This window comes from Pectinophora gossypiella, chromosome 4 (assembly GCF_024362695.1).
Source record: "Pectinophora gossypiella chromosome 4, ilPecGoss1.1, whole genome shotgun sequence".
NCBI lineage: Eukaryota > Metazoa > Arthropoda > Insecta > Lepidoptera > Gelechiidae > Pectinophora > Pectinophora gossypiella.
In genome coordinates this window covers 8,203,766-8,228,115 of record NC_065407.1, presented here as the reverse complement: position 1 = coordinate 8,228,115, position 24,350 = coordinate 8,203,766, and the positions used below count along the sequence as shown (strand labels likewise).

The window sequence follows — 24,350 nt, the reverse complement described above, 5'->3', positions numbered from 1 at the left end:
TGATGGCGCCGAATTCAGTACCTACAAATTAATTCATTTTTAATCAACTCTATTTGACTTCGTATCTCCGGCTGTGAGCTGCGTGTTGAATGATTCACTGCTTTCAATTTACTTAAATAAGAGCTATTTATATTTCATCCCAAACGCATTAAATTTGGACATGCTGAGTAACAATCAAATCAATAGTTTGATGAATTGGGTTAGGCATGTTTGTCAGGACCTTAATTAGGAATTAATTAATTTATGTTTGTTAACATGGACAATAATTAGCGCAACCGAGGTTGGAATTTGATATTAATGTTTAGTTTGTAACACTATTGTTCCAGCGGATTCATCTATTCTACCTAGGCTATGTTTATCCGTCACATACAACCTCAGGCCCATAATGGAGTGGGCACTGTATTCTAATAACTTGCAGCCAATGTGGATACGAAGTCTTAAGACACATCTATCCTAGTATAACCAAATTTCTATAAGTCGTGGCTTGATCATAGAATTGATCATTTCATGATGTGTTCAACCATTTCATGAAATGGTCATATTTCATGAAATAGCCAACTTAAGATGACCATATCGTTGAAACGTCAACGTTTAATGATATTTCAATCAACGTTTGGCCATATCGTTAATGTAGGCGGTGTCCATGCTATGTGGTGTAATAAAAATGCAAATAGTCGTTAATTTATTAGGTTTAAAATTATGTACCTATTCCATATGGAAAATTGGACAATTACATTGATTCATCGATTATAATATCAATCAAGTTTTAAATATAATCGACTCCAGCGCCACTACCGGTGGATAATGTTACTAATTTTACGATTTGATTACCAACGTTTGGCCATATCATGAAATAATCATGCATTTAGTTTCTCATATCGTTAAACGTTTTGTGTTCATTTATCTGGACAAACTACATCATAATGTGGCCAACGTGTTATATTCTATTTCATGAAATGATTGAGCACATCATGAAATGATCAATTCTAAGCTCTGGCCACGACATATACATAATTTCGTGCAGATAGACAAGAGAAAGTGATCAGAGGTAGGGAATGCAATCCCGATCTCGCGAGACTCCTTTAATTTTTCGGGATTAATCCCGAAGCATAATATGACGAGATCCCGTTCGAGATTGAGGGAATAGGGCGAATCGCCTTGAGTTATACTCTTTGTTTTGACTATGCTGATTTCCAAAGAAAAACATTTAGTTAGTATTTGAAAAATAAAAGTATTTTGTTTTAATTAACCTCATACTTATCACAAACAAGGTCATTTCGTATCGGTTTTAGCAATCTTAACTTACATTTTTTTAGGAACTAGACGAGATCCAGAAAAATTCTGGATTGCATTCTTCAAACTGAGGGAAATTTATAGTTATCACATCACAAATAATATACCATCAGTTAATAATGTATATTACTAATGTTCTCGATCCCTGCAGACACTTCCTAATTTTATTTTAAGTTCTACCCGTCATTTTCTTATCCGCCGAAAAGGAAATGGACAGATGAGTGACAATTGTTAATTTTAAAATGAATAAATAACCGAATAAAATAGGCATCTCGCTGATATGCAACCCGGTTGACGTGAGCTGTTAACTTAATTCTGTCGGGTTATTGGCCAATATACAATTTTGGGAGGATTTTTTAAATTTCTGCCTAAAATTGACGTGTGTTCCATACATTTTATGCCTGTACATAACCCGTCTCCTTACTTTCACAAAAAAAAAATAGAGATATAATTTAAACTGAAATTAGATTGTGAGTACTGGAATCTGCACCATTAGTTATTTAAATTTAATCAATAAATAAATGTACAATATACTTAATGTTACTTCAAAATGTATTTAACATAGACAATTTATTTAACATAAGAAATTAATTAATTATATCAATGTTATTATACTGTATACTTAGGTAAAGGTTATTTATTCGTAGGGTATAATAATATGATGTGTAAGGTGACGAAATAAAGACAGAATACACGTGGGTTTTCGTCTTTACGTATTGACCTAAATCGCCAGTGTTGGCCATTTAAAGTCAGACCAACGTAAAAACATTTTAAGAGTTTATGATTCTCGTCATGCAGATGAAGGAAGAAGAATACATACCGCGCTTTCTTCATCTTCTATAGTTCTATAGTTAATCATAGTTGCGTGTTCGCGTTGTCAGAGTGCAGAATAAATCCGAATAGTTAACAGGAAACAAGCCCTTACGTGTGGTTGTGGGTGTTGATAGATCGGAGTTGGTTAATAGACACTCGATTGAATTAAATCAATCGAGGCATGGATCCAATGCCTCTGAGGGCACCCCACCGACGCATCGACGCGGCTGTGAAATGATAACGTAAAGTGTGAATATGCTTGATCGCTCATTATAGTATTAAATATTGGTTTTTGATAGATGATCAAACCTTTGAATAAATATGTAAACAAAGTTTATTGATATATATATCTATATAGATCAACTTAATTCTGATATAAACGAATTGATGCTTAAAGTGATTTCGATATCGATCGATTAGATGAGTTGAAAGTCAAACAACTAACTTGGATAACAACTAACTTTTGCTTAGAAAATCACAGTTGAAGAAACTTATTCACTTTGTCAATGCACTATAAAGTGTATGTATAAAGAAAATTGCTCGTCTTGGCGGGGGCACTGCCGTGCCCCAGATCCCGATTAATGCTAATATCATGACATGTGGTTTCTCCTGATCTTGTTTATCCTAACCACAAGCATAAAGTGTTGTGCAACTGACAAGTGGATCTCGATCTCAGTTTACACAATTTTCAGTAGTTGCAACTTTAATTTTGTTTGAACGATCCGACCTCTTTAGTTCCAGTTCTAGTTCAGATTTATCCGGGGATTGTGGAAAAAAACTTTTTGTCAAGAACTTTCATCATCTCGTAAATGTCGTAATTAAGAATGTCATCGACACTAACACGTTGAACGTGTTACTGAAATACATGCTGGTAACTGTATTTCACAGTTCATATTAAGTATTTTATGTGCAGCTGGTTTCTCATTATAAATTCATGAAGAATTAACACGTCCATTGTATTTTCCTTTACACACAAATGCCAAAAGAGTCCGCTTATATGTATTCTTCTCTTTTTCTCTCGTGTGGGTTGTGAGGTGGATTACCAATCTCATCAACCCTGGTGTCAGGGTTACTATTGAGCCGCCAAAGGCCCCTGACATGACTCATGTAACGACTACGTACTTACATCAGTACTACTAAGTAGTAACCGGTTCCAACGGTTTAACGTGCCTTCCGAAGCATCAGATCTTACTTTCGGACAATCAGGTGACCAGCCTGTAATGTCCTAACTAAACTAGTGATCACAAAGTGATTTTTGTGATATGTCCCCACCGGTATTCGAACCCGAGACCTCCGTATCGTGAGCCCAACGCTCAACTACCGAGGCCGTATGTATTCTGAACAATTGTGACTCTGTTTTTTGCGCGTGTGTACTATTGAAAAGTAGTTTATAATAATACATTCTGGATGCAGAATCTTAATCCATTACTCATTACCTCCCACGTCGTCTGCGCTTGAGTTCGGTGTACCTACATCCTAGAGCAATTAAAATGGCGTGTGGGAGGAAATATCGTTACCTACAAAACGTGACACCTCACAACTTTCATGATAATTATTAATTTTATATGTCTAGAGACAAAAAAGAGAAACTAAGAAAATTATCCATTTAAAAGTAGACAGTTTAGTATACAGAGGAGTCAACGAAACGATGAAGAAACGGGTCCTACCTTTTTTTTAAACACTGAAAAGTTCTCTCCATCTTCTGATTTTCCTGAACTGCATCCTGAACTGTACGAGTCCCATAAAACTCGTTAGTACGAAATAATGATACCGTTTATTTGGATTTAAAACTTTTTATACGTAGAGACATAGTTGCAGCAGTATCTTGTGTTTCTCTGGAGGCAATATATTCAGTACGTCCATGTGAACACAACTAACGACGTAAAAACGTTTGTCACTGCATTTTATAGTGGTCGACCGGTCGTCGTGAGTTGGCTACGGATGTGTCCGCCTGGATAATCGTATTCGTGAGGGCTTGTATCGTAAATCTCTATACAGGAATGGTAACAGCAACGGCCCCATAAATTGGCCATCCATACTTTACGATGCACTCTGAAAGGAAGCAACCTCACGCTATGAGAAAACTCCAATTTCAACATATCTGCGGATTTATAGGTTTACGCTGTGATAGACTGCGCCGCGAATGATAATTATTTATAGGTATTTGGTACTGTGATGAGTGTGTGTTACTAGCCATTAAGAGTGTTTATGGTTTAAAGTTTTTAATTGTATTTTATCGTCGGCAGCGTATCTACGCTTGAAATAGTAAGTACCTATTTATTCTTAGCTGGGCCTTCGACGTTGTTGTGACTAAACCATCATTTTCAGAGGCTTCTTTGGTCTCTGAGGACTATCAATTTATTAGTTAAAGGAGCTAAATATTAATGAGCGAAAGGTGTGGAGTGTGAGGATGATAGAGACACTTATTATAATAACTAATTCTAATAAACTCCTATTTCGATCATCCTGACAGTCCACACCTTTCGCTCACTAATATTTTGTCGCTTGCGTTTATTTTAATTCCGCTTAATAATTTCTGCAGTAAAACCAGGGTTGGCATTCTTACTAGACATTCTTTTACATTGCTATGTAAATACTATCACTGTTGTCCATCACAGTAACAATAATGTGTGAGTCTATTATATACCTATAAGTAAATGAAGTAATCTTATGTGAAATATGTTAATGCAATTTATTTTTACTATATAGTTTTCTGAGTATAGAGAGAATACAAAGTAATAGTATCTGATTACTTTAATCAAACCTTTTAGTGAAGGGTATTTTGGTTGACGGCATCCAGTTAAGCGCTTGCCGTTGCTTCACTTCTTATACCATGAACTTCAATCCATGAAAACAACCGTTGTAAGCTGCGACATTTCTCTAAATGTTTTTCTTCTCAGTAAAATTCGTATTTATCTCGATAAAGTAACATCTATTTAAATCCGTATGAAATCAACTCGAGAAAAGTACCAAGCACTCTTGTAACTTCTAATTCCAGGTCTTAAAATGTTTTTCGTTATTTTCGTGTTTCAATTGAGACTCAGAAAAATAAACCACTTAGGTCCAATATCGAAAGCTAAAGGTTGTAAAATCCAAAATTACTATTTATGTTATCTTAAAGTAGCATATAACTATATAGTATCTTGCCAACCCGGGGAAAGCCTAACCAAATAACAATTGGCAACGCACAGGCCGACTACCGCCATTGAAATCATACCGGAATGTCTGCGAGGCGGCTGCGTTAAGCTTGGGCCGCTAATTAAAACGGGCTCCAGAGTAAATGTATATTTCATGGCACTAAACGTCTCTACGGGCGCGGGTCGAGACGCCTCTTCATTAACAATACATTGTTGCATTTAAGCTTTTTACCGCATTCCTTTAAAATTCCCTCACAAACCTAAACCATCACAAGAAATTCCCTAGAGCGTACAGCGGTTCACCAGCCGTGTAATAATAAACAACACGATGAGCTCTTCAAACATGATGATCAACTAATTATATTATTAATTAATCAAAATGAATCACTCGTTCTTCTTAATTTGTTTCCTGTTTACTTTTAACGTTTGAAAGGCCAGCACCAATTGAAGAAATACAAAGTTTCGCGAACCGAATAAATTCGGGTGTATTGATCAAGATTTAATTAAGAGCAATACGAAGATACTTTCATGCGTAAAAAGTAAATGGTAAGAGTAAGATCTCCTGTGAATCTCAAATAGGGCAAAATTATTTCCGAGAGGCTGGAATCAATCAGAGCGCACCTTGAGGCCTCATTGAAATGCAAGGGATCCATTTATTACCTCGCATTCGATTTACCAAGCCTCTGTTTCCTTCTAAAGAATTGTTAATGAAAATGTTCAGTCGACGTCGATCCTGCGTATTCATATTAAAATTTATGTGCATACCAATGCGGGTGCAGATGCAGCAATTAAAACTTTCACACTTATTTAAGTGCTAAGTTATTATGCGCTTAAACTATAATTTTAATTGAAACTTTAGAATTTATATTATTACCACTTATAGTATATGAAACAGAATGATGCAGACTGAAAAAATAATAGAGCATAAAACGCACATATTAGAATGTGTTTTACCATATTTAAATACCAAAATCTACCGTCAACAATATACAGAACAAAAGCGACGGGTGAATCAAAGCGCAAAAGTAGTAAGCGCTGATAGAGCTAAAAAGTTGAGTTGTAAAGCTCTCGGGCAAATATATATATGAACATTTGCTTTTAGGATTTGCAGTGATACGCTGAACGTTGATGTTTATTTATTCGGAGGGATTAAGCTGGATAGTGCGCGTTGCACCGCAGAGGTTCTACTTAAACTTCACTAAACGGCCAGTTTCCGACAGCCTTCTAAACTCCCTCTGCATTTCCAGTTTTGTTATGTGTTTCTCTGTACTCGTATTTAACGGATTTTACCAAATGAGAAATTTGAATTAAAATAAGTATAAATATTAAGATTACTGATGCTAATATATAATTATTATTTTGTTTTTTATAATTATCAATGCTGCTGTTATTGTGACTTGTTTCCGTAAATGGTTTAAGTTTTTGTAGTTAGTTAGATAGACACATATAACAATTTCCCTAAAATAAATAAATAAAATTATATTTACTGATATGATGTTTCCGACCAAGTAGTGAATGCTGGAAGCGGCAAATCTACAACAAATATGATGACATAGAGTACTCTGTTGCAGTAAGTAGTAATCCTGACACCAGGCTTGATAGGGTTGGTAATCCACCTCACAACCCACACGATAGAAGAAGAAATATAATTAAGTATATCCATTACTATTGATGCAATTTGATATTTGTTACTGAATATCAAGCAGGTATTTGAGCTATGTAGCGAACGTGATTGTACAAGTACCTAAATGTTCTAGTCTATAGTTTATTATTAATGAGGCTATCTGCTAAAAAACATACGTGTCAAATATTAAGGTTAGATAAGTGTACTCTGTGGAAACGGGATAACTCTAGGGAAACGATGAGACTACGCTACCCAATATAGGTTGTTGTTTGAATATTCCGACAGTGTCTACGGAATGGAGTGGAGGCTACGAAAATAGTCATAACTAGTCTAAACAGTGACTGGCGCTGGCTGGAAGCTTGTCAAAAGTTTCTCTAACTGCCGAGGCGGATGCCTGGTCTCCGCTCGAGACCTGCCCACCGCTCACTGTGCATTTTACACACGAACAACCCCAATAACACTTAGTCCTCATTTTATTCCCCAATAACACAAAATACATACACTTAGACCTACAAAAACTCAGATAACAAATTGTAGACACTTTCGATATTAGTAACTTTACGTATACATATAAGTATCTACATCACATCAAAAACTTTATTCAAACGACCATCTTCTCTTTCATGTAGTGATTGATGATTTATTTTTACTACCGCATACAAAACCATTGAAAGTTTTAATATATCGATAGTAGAGCAACAATTCAAAGAAATAGATGGAAACTTCAATAAAATTTAATTGAACACCTATCAAAATGTCAGCCGGAGATAAGTAAAGGGCAATCTGTTTTGGATGAAAAATGGGCTCCGGGTGCAACGTGGCTGAGATAGCTGGAGCAAGAGATAATGCTGGATGTAAATCACTAAGCCATGAGACTTGCTCCTAATAAATCCAAGTTGGTGTTTACAAAGCAACTGCTACTGAAATAACTCCTTTTTAGACGAAAGTGTAACTCCTTGATGGGTCATCTGAAATGATAAACTAGTTTCACGTTCATTTGTTATTGAGTTTCTAAGTAAAATAGGTTTCCTAGATATTAAAATGTAAAACAGTGCCACATAGTAGAATGAGATATTGGTAAAGATTCAATACAACAGCCAGCGAGCATTGAGGATTGAGTTGTTTGTAAATAGAATTGCCATTTTAAAAGCTTCCCGTTGTTTTTTCTGAGAATCTCGGTGTATTTGGTCATCGGATGTCGAAACGAGAGATGTATCGGATTACAGTGAATAATAAACGATCGCTCTTGTCGCTGTCGTTGTTGGAGCGCATCGCATTGCTAATGCACCATTAGTCGTTAACGCACATCTAGGAAACCAATATTGGTTCGTAGAAAGGCATTAAATTGTACCTCGATAGTAGATTTCTACATCGTCCGCGGTGAAAGATTTTATAGTTCACTTAAACATTGTTTCTTTGATGAAGTTGCAACAAGTGACATCATCCCACTATGTGATATTGGCATTAAAATGGTGTATAGCAGAGTAGTCTCGGCGCCGCGGAGCTGTACCATTTTCATTAAAAGATACATTACTCCTTTTATTCTTGTTTAGATTGCAAATACTCTCTAGTGCTTTGTCTCATTTAGCATTTATTTACGGCGTATTCAATTTAAATACCGGTCCTTTCGTTTTATCGCAGCAGAAATTGGAGTCGGACCTCGGCTCCGTTTATTTATTTGTCAGTTTTGCTCCTCTTGTTCTGTTATGATTTTGTTTCAGTTGTGAAGATTCCCCCATCCTGACATAAAATCTCCATTCGATTTTTGAAATGGAATTTAAAAATAAGCGAACCACCTCATGACGTGCTATGATTTGTGCGGTACATGACAAATTAAATGTATATGGAATAATGATGTTGAAATGAGTTATGACGTCAAAATACAGTCCAACGTCTATTACTGGCATACTAACCCTAATATCCCACATACATGCAATAACCAATCGCTTTATGAGGAAGCTGTGCTCCCTTAGAGTCCAGGTACCAATTTGTTAACATACTTATCTATTGAATGATTTCGGTTAACCTAAAACGATGAAATAAAAATTCTACTTAAGATTCAAAAAACGGAATCTAATGTTGGTTACTTCTTTTAAAACGTCGTTACAACGGGCGGGAGCTTACAAAAGCGTAATTAAAACTTAAAGCTTGTATTATGGCGGCAGCAGCGGAGTGCGGAATGTGAAGTGTGCCAAGTGTCGGATTTCAAACGTGCCCCGCGTCCGCAATGCCGCGGCCGCGACGCCGCCGGCGTGTGACTCGCACAGAGCCCGCGACTCCGCCGACCTGCTGCCACTACGCTCGCTCAAACCGCAGAATATCCCCACTTTTTGCTAATCCCCGGTACACTTTTCCAGCCAAGTAGCACGACGGTTTTGCTATTTGTGACGTCGGGATGTAGAGCTTATCTTGGATTCTTAGGTAAAACTAGCTTGTTTATTAATGTACTTATGCTTATCTTGAGTTGCGTTTACTTCCCATTTCCTCTTTCATGGTTTACATTGGAGGTACTCGGAAGTGAATTTAATCAACGTAAAAAAGGAAGATGTGTTTTCTGAGGAACGCGATTTTAGCACCACGTTGTGGAGGTTTTGCGGCGCCTACGTAGCGCCTGGGAAGATTAAAGTCTGTCTGGGTGCGGGCTAATTAAAACCGAGGCACGCGAGACGCGCGCCGGCCGGAGGCTGGGACCGAGGGCGAGAGTTTGCCCTCGCGTCTTTTTCAGCCCATTGTCACAGGCCACCGCGCTCAGTATAATGCTTTTGAATAACCTTTTTATGCTTGTAAAAGTGAATCATGTTTGCTTCAATTTGTAAACCTTAACGATGTTTACTTGCTTCCGATAAGTTGGAGTATTTACCTACCTAAAATACTTTCATTAACTTTCATTACTAGATGTAAGTATTAAAGAAAATCAAGTGTTACAATGTTATCCACAAACACTACAAAGGCAATACTCCCCTATTCCAGTATCACATACCTACTACCTACATATAACTAGGTAGGTATGTCGGATTAGTTACCTCAAATTGAATCCGAGGTGTTATTACTAATGTATGACACAAACTCTGTACGTGTAATTGTATTACCGGTTCAAAAGTTGTGACGTTTTAATTAAAATTACTGCTCGTTTTTGTGTTCACCCATCGTACGTGTCCCGTGCACGTGACATCCATTGTAACATTTGTACAAACTTTGTGAGGATTGCGGTCCCACGGCATAATTTCAGAATAGACGAGGGTGAGAGGCATAAAACTGTAACTTGTATCTGTGTAGCGAAATATGAACAGGGCGTCCACTATCCGGGCAGATAGATACCTCGCAAACAAATGACTGAGCAACGAGACAAGATTGTTTATATCTCTTTTATAGTCCCTTACTTATGGACGTTCTGCGAATTTATCAGCCATTGCGCGTTTTATACGACTTACAACAAACTATTTGAGTTAATAAAATGATAGTATAAAAGCATGGGACACTTTATTAAGAGACAAAATTCAGATTAATGTTTGGAATATTTTTGAAATATAAAACAAATAGAGTGGGAGGAAAATTGGGGGAGCTTTTCGTAAATATACAGTGCTTACGTTTGGTATATGGACGGACATTATTCAGGCGAGTGCTCATGTAATTGCCGGTAGCTTTTAGCGGCGGAGTAGAGCAGGATACCGGCAGGTAATTAATGCGCTGGCGCACTGCTGCAAAAATGTTCCAGGATTAACGTCCGCATTACACCGCCGGCGGTCCCCGAGCTGATACTCAACTGAAGGATGATCAGCTGAGTGCTTTATTATCAATGTCGTGAATTTACATAGTCATTTTAAAATAAAATTATATTTACCTTTTAAAATTGGGTCACGGAATTTTCAAGGTACTTATGAAATAAAAAGACCATACGAGTACATAAACCAAATTCCAGTACACCGTATGACGACAAGAAAAACAAAATCAAAACTATACGAAAATAAAATATACTCACGAAACAAAGAAAATATAAAATGATACGATATTTAACAAAGAAAAAAGGCATACCTACATTAATAACGGTACAGATAAAAATAAAAGTAGGTACAACAACACAACGTCTTGAAAGGTGATACAATTGTGGCAAGACGGAAAAAAACAACATGTTCATTTGGAGAGAAGTAAAAGGTTGAGTGCGAGTTAGTCGTATTTTGATTTTTCAAAGAAAAAGACTATATTTGATTCTTACAGTTTAGATAAAGTATCTATGGGTACTTACCTATATGCGATGAATTGTACGCAACTTCCTGAGTAGAGAAAGTCCTTACAAACTTAAAAGGATTGAGAAAAGGGGTGGAGTCATTTGCCCAGCAGTGGATTACAACAGGCTAATTGAGTATCTATGTGGGTAATATAGGTGATACCTTCTGCAAGTTACAAAGCTAAAGTTCCACGAATGACAATGCTGAAACAGATTTCACGTTAAGCCATCATTTACATGTAGTGAGTGCGTAGCTGCTGAGATTAGATCGTTCAATTACAACGTTACAGACCAGCCATTCAGAGGACACGCTCTCCGGAGGGCACTTTCACTCCTCCAGAAAAGGGAAGTCACAAACTCATCGCGAGCCCATTCCAGGGTCCCAACAAAATAAATATATTTTGCTGATTCCTGGCGAAATTTGCAAGTCTGCCAAGAATATTCGTACCAAATCGTTTTCCTATAATTGGAGTACATGTGAATTTGTATTCAGTGGCGCATCCACCACGGATGGAATTTCGCCATTTCGCGGAACCTCGTCCTCCATCATGCGTGCTTATTGGAGTAATTTCTGTAACCCGCCCTCTCAAAACCTCTAATTGAATTTTACTTTTCTTTATTTTTCGAGTGTGACGGGGGATCTATTATTGTTAACGTACTGGTTATGTAGCTCTGTTGATATAAAGAATTGAATACGGCCAAATGTACGAACGAGGCCATCGTATATTATATTCTTTGAAATGTAATGTACGGGTATTTTGTTTCTACGACACAATTATTATCACCGTTCTTTCACTCCACAGAATGTACTTTATGAAAGTCTTTTTCATTTTGCTTTAGGACTCATTACTACGGCGCTTACCAAGCGTGTTGTTATTCCAGTGTGATATATATTAATTAAAGTGGGTTATTTTATATTATTTGTGTCAAAATTGGTATTTTTTTACCGGGTGAGAGCCTTCAGCGCTCCCCATTTGTCCGGCCAAGTAGTTATTGCTATCTGCGGCAAATCTACAATAAGTCACAACAAAAAAAAAAAAACAAAAAAAATGTATTTATTTTCCATAAAGCGAGACGAGACCGGAAGTAATGGCAATGAACTTTCTGATTATAGAAAGCGGAATTTGGAGTATTCTGCAAGTTCATAAATTATTAAGCCAGTCCTCAGGAGAATTTTCTGTTTGCCGTCTTTTATAGACAGGACGGCCTATAAAACAAATTGACCCGCTGGGGCTTGTCGGGCAGCGATAGTAAATTACAAGCGTAACAAACGGCGTAAACAAATTTCGTTTCCTATTAAAGTATATCTTTTATATTTCAATTTGTTTCTTGGTGTAGGTGGAGTAGGTATCTACTTGGAATTATTAGGTAGTATATTTCGCGCGTTATGAATGTGGCGGGGTAATGTATGCGGTATTATTTGAAGCTCTTGGCGAGGCGACACAGCTTCGAGGCTATCAGCGTCACGCGTGGCTGCGCTTGCACCGCCGCTGCAGCCGTCCCCGCCCCGCCCCCCGCCCCGCCCGCCTTCATGTGCGCTCATTTTCCATGTTTACCCCCAACTCTGAACTTGGAATGACATAAACAGCCACGAATATATTTTACTAAGCTATGCATACCAGTCTCAAACAGATTAAATGATTACCGTTTGTAGTTAACTACAAAAGGAATTTAAGATTTTATTATCCACACTCAAAGCTTTTTTACGTCAATATCAAAATTCAAAGTTTGTAAGAAATAAGGAGTTTCATCTTGTCTATTTGTATGTTTCCATAGAATTATCTTACCGTGCTTAAACAAAGCCGATCGGTACCAAATCCTGTATTCCAATGTATATGTGGTATTCAATGTATTTTAACACGAATGAAACTACCATAGGGCTTTTATTTTAGAAAGACACATCCCGTAACCTGATACGGGTGTTATGAAGCTGTAATTATGTCGTACAAATTAGGATGAGCTATTTCATTAAACAAGCGCGGAGCGTCACAAGTTATTTTTACGAGCAATTTTAAAAGAATGCAGCCACCGGCTCCGACGGCGGCGGGAGCACCCAGGAAGCCCTGAGCTCATTTCACGGTGTCGCTTCCATATTTTACACTATTCAAAATATTTTTTACATCCAAGCAAAACCTTACTTACCTAATTTACAATTCTCCGCACTTACTAGGTTTTAGAGCGCAATATAGGTAGTTCGAACCATTTAATAATTCAACAGTATCTTTACTACATGGTCTAGTTCCGTCGTAATGTATGCTCGCATGTGCTGGAACAAAAGAATGAAAGTCGTAACTCTACATTATGAAAGTTGTTATACCCTCGTAATTTTGTACACACCCAGCGCCGTTCTTAACACTAAACTTTGTCATATTATTGACGAAACTTCCGCCTAATAACCCAGTATGAACATTGTGCTGTTATCGAGTTTTAACAACTTAATCTAAGTAAGTATTCTATTTTAATTCTTTGTTTAAGTTGTTAAAATTCAGTATACGGTACTGGATAAAAACAGACCGCTCAAACTTTTTACTAGGTTTCCTTGAAAACATTTTAACAGAACCAGTACGAGAGGGATAACTTTACATTCAAGTACGGACTACATTGATGTAGCTTTATATTTGCATTTTTATGTACTACACTCGTATGAATAATCGGATTTAGTCTCTTGTGCTTGCTCACAGCAAATATACTCAAACAACACTGTATGGAGTGCCTTTTGACATAACGGAGGATTTAAAGCCTCGAAAATCGTGCACCAGGGGCACGCGGTATTAGAGAGTGCACTAAACCGCCTTATCTCCCCTACTTGTTTAGATAGATGGCAACGTCTTCCGTAGAATGCATCTTTTAGAAGTTGGCAGATAAGATTTTATGTTCAGAATAATGCCTGACTAAGAACATGCGAGGGTATTTGTGTGTCTATGAATTGAATCAATCATAAAATCGATATTTATTCGTTGAAATTGAATAGCGCTTTCAAAGCGGGGGTTCTGAATTCATATTGGCCCCGATTCCTGGAGACACCGTCTAATTTTATTTTAAGTTATATCTGTCATTTTCATATCCGTCGAAAAGGAAAGGGACGGATGATTCACAGCTCTTAATTTTAGGAAGAATGAGTAAATGAACGTGTCGGATTATTGACCGATGTAAAATTTTTAGACGGTTGGTTTTGATTTGTGCTTAAAATTGACGTGTGTTCCATAAATTTTATGCTTGTCGATTACCCGTCCCTTTCCTTTTCGGCGGATAAGAAAATGACAGATATAACTTAAAATAAAATTAGATGGTATTTACAGGAATTAGCACCATTGAATGTGTATGGAGTTGTTAGGCAACAAGTAGTATTCCATCAAATACATAGTTGTAGTGTTCGTATGAGCGTTTTATTTGTTGAGCATTTGGGAATATGGAGCAGGTCGGAGGTGAGGTTGGCAGCGGGCAGCGGGCCTGGTGCTGGCTGCTCACCGGCACTCCGCACTGACCTACATCCGCTTTGGCACCGTTCACAATCGCCGCTTCAACTTAATTGTGCCGACACTTCGAGCCTCTCCTAACGATTGTGCCGCAATCGGCCGATTTAAGGGGGCCGCCGACACTGCGCCGTGACCGCCTCGGATAACCTCAGCACAGTCCGCGCCGGGTACACACCGGCCCGCAAGCCGCAGTCGAGATCACGTTATGCAAATACCGCTTTGTAATTTTGCAATTCAGGCGTTTGTTAGTGAAGCACTTTTCATGTTTCACAAAAATAAATTGCTGCCCCGGTGCATCCCCGCGTGGAACAAAGTTAAAATGGGACACGTTGCGCGTTGTCGGAGTGCCACGTTACAGACATATTAATGAAAGAGGGGGATTACAATTTGCCTTTGTGACGGCGTCGTCCAATTACATTAATCTGCCGTAGTCGTAGCGAGGCGCCCGCCGCAAGCAACTTGATTAAAAATTCTATTAGTTGAAAGGCACAGACATCTTCTTAATAGATAAAGTGCACGGTGAGATTGTTGCGGTTACGAGGCTTGTAAATGTTACGTGATAAAAATATCACCCGCAGTCATTCTATGCAACTCTGATACTTACCTAATTGGTACGTACTTAGTATTTGAATTGAACAAGGCTTTCATAGTATTAATCGTTAGGAAAAGTAACTAACTCTATCACCTTGATCTTGAATGAATTGAAGTCAATGGTGTCAGCAAACAATGTTAAGCATGAATATGAATAAACTGAATACATTTAATTTCGTGTTCTCATTTTCTTTCATAAAATTTCCATTTGATACATTTTATCTAGAATACTTAGCAATCAGCTATGTAACTCCTTGACATTATCTAGAACTTTTGTAACTGAAGAACAGATAAACTTATCTTGCAGGTAGAAGATAGTTTAAATTTAAAAAGCCAACAAAGATAGTTAACAATAAATCAGTGGAACAGTGGAGTGGCGAAAAAGGAGCAAGTGGTGTCGGGTCCGGTGGCGGCCGCGATATCTTGCGGACCGACCCGTCGCCGCGCCGCCCGCGCCGCCGTCCGACAGATTTACGCGAGATCCACACTATCTCGTTCCGCATCTTCCACTGTTGGCAAAAACTATTCAATTCTCAGCTTTAATTTAGAAACAATGTAATCCTTTTCTTACACACGTGGTAAATATCTTTGATAATTTTTTATATTGATATTTTTTTGGTTTTTATTTTGGCTTCACATTCCTATATTTCTAAGGTTATAAACTAGGAGTTCCGTAAGAGGTTGGGAGCTTGGTGATCTGTCACATAGGGTCGCACTTAGTATAGACACTAGTCTCTCACAAATGAACTACAGTAAGTATGTATCATTACCCTAGTTAAGATTATATTTATGTTACCTTTATGAAGAGAAAAGAAATATTTTTATTATTTATCAAAACTTATAGGTATCTTGTGTTGTGAAATTTAAATCATGACAGTTTACGATAGAGTACGTAATACATCGTGGATATACCATTTTAATAAAACAAGAAAAATAAATTGTTATAATCACATTAATTAAAAATATCACCTATACGGGTTTACTTGCAACTTGGAAGTATTGGCTAAGTAATCGTAACAAGTTGAAATTTGTGTTTTCTGCCTACACTTTATTTAAAACAGGCGTATTCTACAGGTACGTAAACATTTGTTGTAAGCAAAAGTAGAGCTCTTGAAACTTAGGCTTAAGAAAAATTGGTATACTATTACGCTATTTCTAAAAGCATTGCTACGGAAAATGCTGTAGTTTTCTTACGTTCCACAGCGGAAACTCTTGCCTTCCGATATGGGAGACAATGTAAGCAAATGTTCTTTTAAAAGTCAGGCGCCGGTATCGTACAACGTTAGGCCGGGCCTCCAACTGAACCAAACTCTAGTAAAACGTTTACCCGGGAATTGTTCTTTTTGAGCAAACAGAACTCTCTCTGAAAGTCGTCGACGGTGTGAGGTCTTTGTAAATACACAAACTGAGTTAAGTGTGTTATTTGAACTGTCTCGGTTTGGTCTGATTTACTTTGTCGAGGGCAGAGCTTTGCTGACTGAATGTGTAAAAGTATTCAACCTCATTTTTAATTAAGTTAATGTTAAACGAACGACATTATAAACGCCCATTTCTAGTTTCCAAAGTTACGTTCCCAACAAAGCTTCCCATAGTTTGCTGGCAGAAACTAGAATTATGCTCTACCTTTTGTCTGTCCAATCAATAATTTTCATTTTGTCTTCATGTGTTCTCCTGTGTATAATAAACTATTACGAAAATAAAACAAGCAAATTAATATGTGCTTTAAGTATATTTCAGAATAAAATTACCATTTGAAGCGCTCGGAGACAATTTTGCGATGTCTAAACCTTAATTGAGCTGTTAAAAACGAGCGGGGATAAAATAAAAAGGCAATAAAACTATCAGTGGTTGGGTTACGGGCTGCGTGGCAACAAAACGGCACCGACGACCAACGGTTGAACATCTGCGCCGTACTGTGCATACACCAGCTATTCGTCCGCTACCACTGTTGCTGTCTTTTTGGACTAGCTGCTACTCAAATAAATAAACGATGTATTTTTAATTTGATTTTTTTTATATTAGTTTCAGCTTTTTAGATAAAAGTACTTTTATTAAAACAATTTACCTACCTACTCATTTGTACGACGCTTTTCAGGGTGAAAATTACGAATAAGTATGCTATGGATACATTTACTGAAAACAACATGTCGTCATACATCTACAACAACATAAAATTGAATTAAGCATCCAGCAATACATCACAATTCGTCCTTGCTTATTGCTTTTGGCAATCAATTGCAATGTTCAACACTTGGGACATGTAAATGACCGAGTGAAAACAATTCCATTTTAATATTAAAATGATTTTAAAATAGAAGGGGCGGGGTATTTGTGCGGGCGGGGATGTTGACACAAACTGCTGGCTGTTCGGCAGTTTACTTGTTGCGGTATTTAACCGGCGAATAAATGATATCTGCATAATGCGGTCGTGAGCGGCCCGGCGAGCGGCGCGCGCGGCGGCCCGCCGGGTGGCGAGGCGGCTGCCTGCGTGTACACCTCCCTCGTTATCATGGAATTACATTTAACCCCACTTACCCATATTGCCAATTTAGCTGAAATTAATTTACGACGCGATTTGGCACCGTTGTTGTACACTATTAAATTAATTGCGATTTTATATTAACTTAAACGTTGTCACTGACAGGCTTAGCGAAAATCCCTTGATTTGTTGTTAGGAAAATTTTATTACATTTACTTTTAATAGGATTATGTCGAGCGCTGTTTTAATTAAGTGGCCTTTATGATCCCAATCAAAATGGGAAGTGTTTGCCCACACAGATTCAGATTCACGCGGCTATTACGTGTTAACGGAGCAGCGTGACGTGTTCGCTGGCGGCCATATAAGTAAATCGCTGTACACAGTTCGTTAGATATTCAAACAATGACTTCATTAGCGCTGTAATCGTTGCGGTGCCGGCGGCCGCAGGGACGCTGACGACTCCGTACATTTACATACGTGTTCACCGCGCGCCATCGCCAGCCGCCAGCCGCCAGCCGCTCACAATTATTGCGTGCCAACAACCAATGCTTCTCTCTTTATTTAAGAGCTGCGCTCTTGTCGGTGGAGTAATCGCCATTCCTCTCTTCTTTCCGCCAAAACCTTCACCTCCCGATACGACCTGCACCTTCTCTTTTATTTGTTTCATAAATGTTATCCTAGGACTACCCCTTCCTCTCTTCCCTTCAATTTTTACTTCTATAATGTTTGTTATAAATGAATCGTGTCGTATCACGTGGCCAATCATATTTCTTCTCCGGTTCTCTATAGTCTTCAATATGGTTCTTTTTTCTTCAACACTTTCCAGCACTATTTCATTTGACACCATTTCAGTCCAGCTTATACCCTCCATCTTTCGCCAACACCACATCTCAAACGCTTCCAACCTGTCTCTGTCTCTCTGTGTCATAGTCCACGTTTCACTTCCATAGAGTGCAATGCTCAAAATATAAATTATGATTTAATAAACCAATTTATTTATTAAACCAATGCTTGTACCTTACTTCTTCTTCTATCGTGTGGATTGAGAGGTACATTACCAACCTCATCAACCCTGGTGTCAGGGTTATTATTGAGCCGCCAAAGGCCCCTGACATGGCTCATGTAACGACTACTTACTTACATCATTAAGTAGTAACCGGGACCAACGGCTTAACGTGCCTTCCGAAGCACGGATCATCTTACTTTTTGGACAATCAGGTGATCAGCCTGTAATGTCCTAACCAAACTAGGGATCACAAAGTGATTTTTGTGATATGTCCCCACCGGGATTCGAACCCGGGACCTCCGGATCGTGAGCCCAACGCTCAACCACTGGACCACAGAGGTCGTCACTAATTGTACCTTACTAATTTCCACACTATAAGTTTCTCCAAACCGTTATAGTTCCAAACGATAATACAATCAGAAACAATTCCGTGACACGTCGGTCATTAAAAGATAGGTATGACTTTTAGGTAAAGTTTAATATATTTAAGTAGGGGCAGTTGTAAAATGTTATAAGGTAGGGGTTTAGCGTCACGAGAGGTTGCGTGCGCGCCGGTGGCCCACCTGCCAATAATCATGGCTTATTGTGGCCACAGTTATAATTAGCCTCCGACTGAAATTGCAACCGCCTATTGCCTTCATGCTAATATCTAGACGAATTTGACGCCGCACTGGCGGGGGTATTTCACAACTCGATTTATGTTTACCCGACTGCGCCAGAATGAGAGTTATGTTTATCGAGTTTATGTATGTACATGTGGATATGTAAGATACATTTTATTATATCTATTTCTTTGGCCCGCTCTGTAGACTAAAAAACTTGATGGATTTTTGCATATTATATTTTTAAAATATTTTTATTTTATACAATATATTATATATTTTTATTTTCCATTTTAACATTAACTACTTGACCGGACAAATAGGGAGCGGGGAGGGCTCTTATCCGGTAAGGGGTATATGAAAACTATTAAAAAGCTGTTTCAAATAAACATACTTACACATATGACGTACTTAATTTAAATAGTCGAAAATCCCCACTAATTTAAAAAAGATAAAAGCAAGATTACCTTCTGTCTAATCCCACACCATGTATAATACATACGTAATCCATAATTTTAAACAATCAAGGCCTGGAGGATTGATAAGGGCAAAAAATGATTTTTTTGTGATATGTCCCCACAGGGATTCGAACACGGGACCTCCAGATCGTGAGCCCACGCTCAACCACGGGACTACGTAGGCCGTCCTTATAAGATTAATGATTACCTAAATGATAAAATGCCTGGTATGAAATGTGTTTCTTTAGTTATCAAATAACTTGTAATGTATTTTCATTGATATTACTTATTCTGGAGTGCAGGTTTTGTCTATCAGTAGGATGTCATAGTCGACTTGATATGGAAGGTACTAATTGATATTATCTTCAATTGTTGACAGATCACATCCGCGAGTTTACATGCGGCAATCTCTTCTACCGCACTCTGTACGTGAATGAAGAGAGGAATACGCTTTACGTCGGTGCTATGTAAGTATAACACTTTTGTATACAAACGCCATTGTTCTATTGTGCTTCAGATTAATTTACAACAGACTGCCAAGTCTCACGGAGCTTTCACGTTCAAATGTGTGCTCACAAATGCTATCGCATACATTGACTTTCCTGATTTATTGGGTATTAGGTATAGCTTAGACATGGGTAAAGTGAAAACAGAAGGTACCTACTGGCTTGTAAGATTTATTTTACGAACCTATAACGCAATATTTTTCTACGGCAGCATGTCGATGGTACTTATTCTTTGGTATAATGATGAAAGAAATTTCCAAACTGTGAGGGATGTTTTCGCATATTGCCTAAGTTGCGTAAAAAGAAGTAAATAAAATAATAGGCAGCCACCGCGTTATTGTACGGTCACGAGTACTAATATATATACACTTTGAAACCATGTCACATTAACTTTTTTGACAAATTAAACCGTAAGTCTCATTAAATGTCAAATATGATATTGCGACAGGGTTCTAAAGTGGGTACATGATATTGCTCATGACTGTACTCCTATTAAAATCTCAAATAACTAAAATAATAATTCCTACATAAGATACAATAAAACATGATTCATTCTGCAGGCCCATTATTATTCCACCGGTAATAATATAGTTGCTATTTGTCTGCCACGAAAAATATAGGTTTCATACAAATCCTTTCATAATAATTATATACACACGCGTACATATGTATTCATTAAGTAGGTACACAACGTGGCAGCAATTGATCGTTATTAGCCACCGAGCAAGTCGACATAATAATGATTTACCCAGGGGAAATGGAGCCTAGACATGGAACTCAATTACCCACTATTTCTGTCAACCTTTATTTGAACTTCTTTCTGGCTATTTGACGGTTTAAGTGAGGAAGACCCGCATCCTTCATTATGCCAATGTTTGCTTCTTGAGGTGCGGTGCCCAATAGGGAAGCTTTTGTTAAAGGTTCAATTGTAAATAAGTAAATACTTGTATGTCAAAGATGCCGATGGGAATGCTTTCTATATGTTAATGGGTTGTGTCTGTCTTCCTTGTAGACTAAAGTCCGAATGGACTAAGTTCAATTACCTGTTGTGTTACTGAGACGAAACAATGAACATGCGCTATTTACAAATCCTCACGTACCTAGTTGTTGTGACTGCAAACTCAGGATAGATAACAAATGTTTAATTAAAAAGGAACGAAGGATGAAGAAAAAAAAATGATGAAGGATGAGGATGAGGGAAGGAAGGATTTTATTTACATGCATAACGACTTCGCAAATGCATATATTTATTTGGTATACTTACTGACAGAATGCCGTTTCAATTCATCTTGTAATACCTACCCACTTGAATACCTACACCACCAACTTGAAATGTTTGACCCGGGAACATATTAATTAGTCCATCGCAATATAAAGAACGAGATATTTTATTACATGTTTGTGATAGTAAACAAGCAGTATGGAATTCTCTTTTCAATCAATAGTCTGCATAGAAGGTTACTGATTCTAAATAAACATAACTTCATTGCTGCAATATAATTATTTACATACTCGCTCGTTCTCCATAAGCCTTGTATAAGAACGTTAAATTAACATACACGTTATTCCAATATAGGCAATATGAACTCTTATTTTCCCATACGAATAACAACTAGGAAAATATCTTTAGAGAGTGTGGACCTCTCCACAAAGCAATACTAATATCGATAAGTCGCTTGTGCACTGAGCTGATGTCAAAGCTTATTTTTCTTTTAGCTAAGCACCTGTACCGCAATCTATTTGTTTACTTTGTTCTTCACCACTTTAATACAAATCATAATTTGTTCTCTGAAGGATTTAAACGTATCGTAACAGACTACAATAACATTGCAAAGTGCTTCTAAATACCCAAGTGGCCATTATTATATATTTTGTCTTTCCATTTATTCATGCTGTTGATTTGAAAGCACAACAGTTATGATCGTTATAAGCATCAATTCACAGTAATGCTTAAAACAACCAATATTTGTAGCAGAATTAACCATAATAATTCGCTTCTTAACAAATATTACATTGTTAACTTTATCGTTAGTTAAAGCACGACAAGAACGTGTTACAAGACAGGGTGAAAAGATTAAAGAGTGTTGTGTTCCCAGGACAAACAGTTCCGCGTAATTCATCCGCTCGCTCGTTCCCGCTAGCCGGCTAGCAGTGGTTGTAGCAAATAAAGCAAATGCACTGTCGCGTCCCATGCAACGTGCCCCACACTCCACACCGCAATTTATTTATTTCCCTTCGCCTTTTTACAACCTAAATTTATATCTTCCAACCATTTTATAATACTAAACTGGTGCAAACAAAAAATATAACGGAATTCTTTGAAAAAAGCTTTCAATATTATACGCGCTTATGAAAATATTTCATCAGGTTTAAAAGTTAGTCAGGTATAAAATTAAAAATAATTTCATATTTTACAAACCCGTGAATAGTGTGTGGAAACATTATTTATTTATACATGATTTTTATTATTAATAAACGAAACGTGTCTAATAAAATGTAATGTGTAATTTTGTTGCAGGGATCGAGTATTCAAACTGAACATGTCGGATATAAGTCAATCGCATTGTGAGGTAAGTTGTGCTTGTGTCCCACGTGACATCTATTAAAAAGGCGAGCTCAAGAGACCTTTGAATGAGGATATACTCGAGTAGTTTCCTTTATGATATCGTTTACGGTACTCAGGATTTAAAAGAAGCTCTTTTCTACCATTCCCTTGGCTTCAAAAGTACAACTTACTTTTACACACGTGTTTTCCACATTTCCCGAGACAAGTGTCATCGTCTTTTCAAAGGCAGCTCTTATAATTAGCTGCACACTCAGCTTCTCTTTCTAAAAAAAGAAATTTAGGAAAATGTTTACTTAAGTGTTATTATCTCTAAGTCTTGAGAGCCAGGAGGGATTTAAGTGCATAATATATTAAGAAATTAATTGAATTGATAACATCTTCTCAATTCGAGTTTCTAATCTTTGCTTGAATAAATAAAGCTCGCGATTACATTCAATGAGGTAGAAATTCAGAGAGGTGAACTTAACTTTGGTGGAAGTTAACTGGTGCAAAAGAGCGCTTTGTTTAATAAGTAAGAAAGCTGTGCGACCCACTTGAAATATTTGCATAAGAAAACAAACATTTTTTACGAACTTTAAGTTCGAAGTTTAACTTAAAATACGAACAATATGAACTGATATTGGACTAAAATAAAGTTATACTTTGTTTTCTTCAATGAACACTCTTAAATACATTTTTTTTATAAGGAAATATTAAGAAAAGATTGAGCTTTATTTAAAAAAGTTCACTGTAGTGTTCCGTTCTTTTAAGCGACCGCCAAAAAATGTATAAACACATGCAGTATGACGTGTTTTTTAATTTAATTTATTTTTTATAGAGAGATGCCCTCCTACTAGAAGCAAGCAACGTGGCGCGATGTGTAAGCAAGGGCAAGTCGGAGCCCTTCGAGTGCAGGAACCATGTCCGGGTACTGCAACCCCTGGGCGACGGGGACAGGCTCTATGTCTGTGGAACCAACGCGCACAGCCCTAAGGATTGGGTCGTCTATGTGAGTATACATCTTTTGCTACCGTTATTACCGTAGAGCAATGATACAATTGTCTACTGGGGGTTTATCTTCTCCTCAGTGGTTTCTCTGCTCTCAACAGCCCTAAGGCCTGGGTGATGTATGTGAGTATCATTTAACTTTCAGAGACACAACATCTTCAGCCTTGTCTTTGGTTTTGGTTTCATACAAAACTATTAACCCGGCCCCAGGGGGAACAGAGTCATCTTCTCTGCCCTCCACTGGGGAATTCTTGTTCGCCGCGTCCTTGCCGCGGGGATGGGCGCTTATTTTAGTAGGCCGGAGTCAGATGGTGGCTGAATTTTGATGGCGCCCATACCATACCTACGGGGTATAATGTTGAATCCTTGCCCAGGTATACGGGGGAAGACCTAAACCGTTCAGAATGCTACACCGACAAGAGCGTGGCTCCTAATTTAGTGATGATGAACGTCTACAGACGACGGTTCGTTTCCAAGTGTTATTTAATGAAAAGTCCTGAAATCAGGATTCCCTTGCTTTTAAGCTTAAATCCGAACGGAAACGTTTAAGAGTAATGTTATTTTATTTATTTCCCCGACGACGAAAC

General features: G+C 37.7%; 1 protein-coding gene across 1 annotated transcript in view; it reads left to right on the top strand.

Moving 5' to 3' along the window:
* The window catches only part of LOC126366488 (semaphorin-2A-like), a 50,467-nt gene that overhangs the window by 15,753 nt on the left and 10,364 nt on the right, over nt 1-24,350 (top strand). The window contains exons 2-4 of the mRNA XM_050009599.1: nt 20,084-20,171; nt 22,729-22,780; nt 23,594-23,764. Coding sequence (XP_049865556.1) covers nt 20,084-20,171; nt 22,729-22,780; nt 23,594-23,764 — 311 coding nt within the window. The remainder of the gene's footprint in view (nt 1-20,083; nt 20,172-22,728; nt 22,781-23,593; nt 23,765-24,350) is intronic.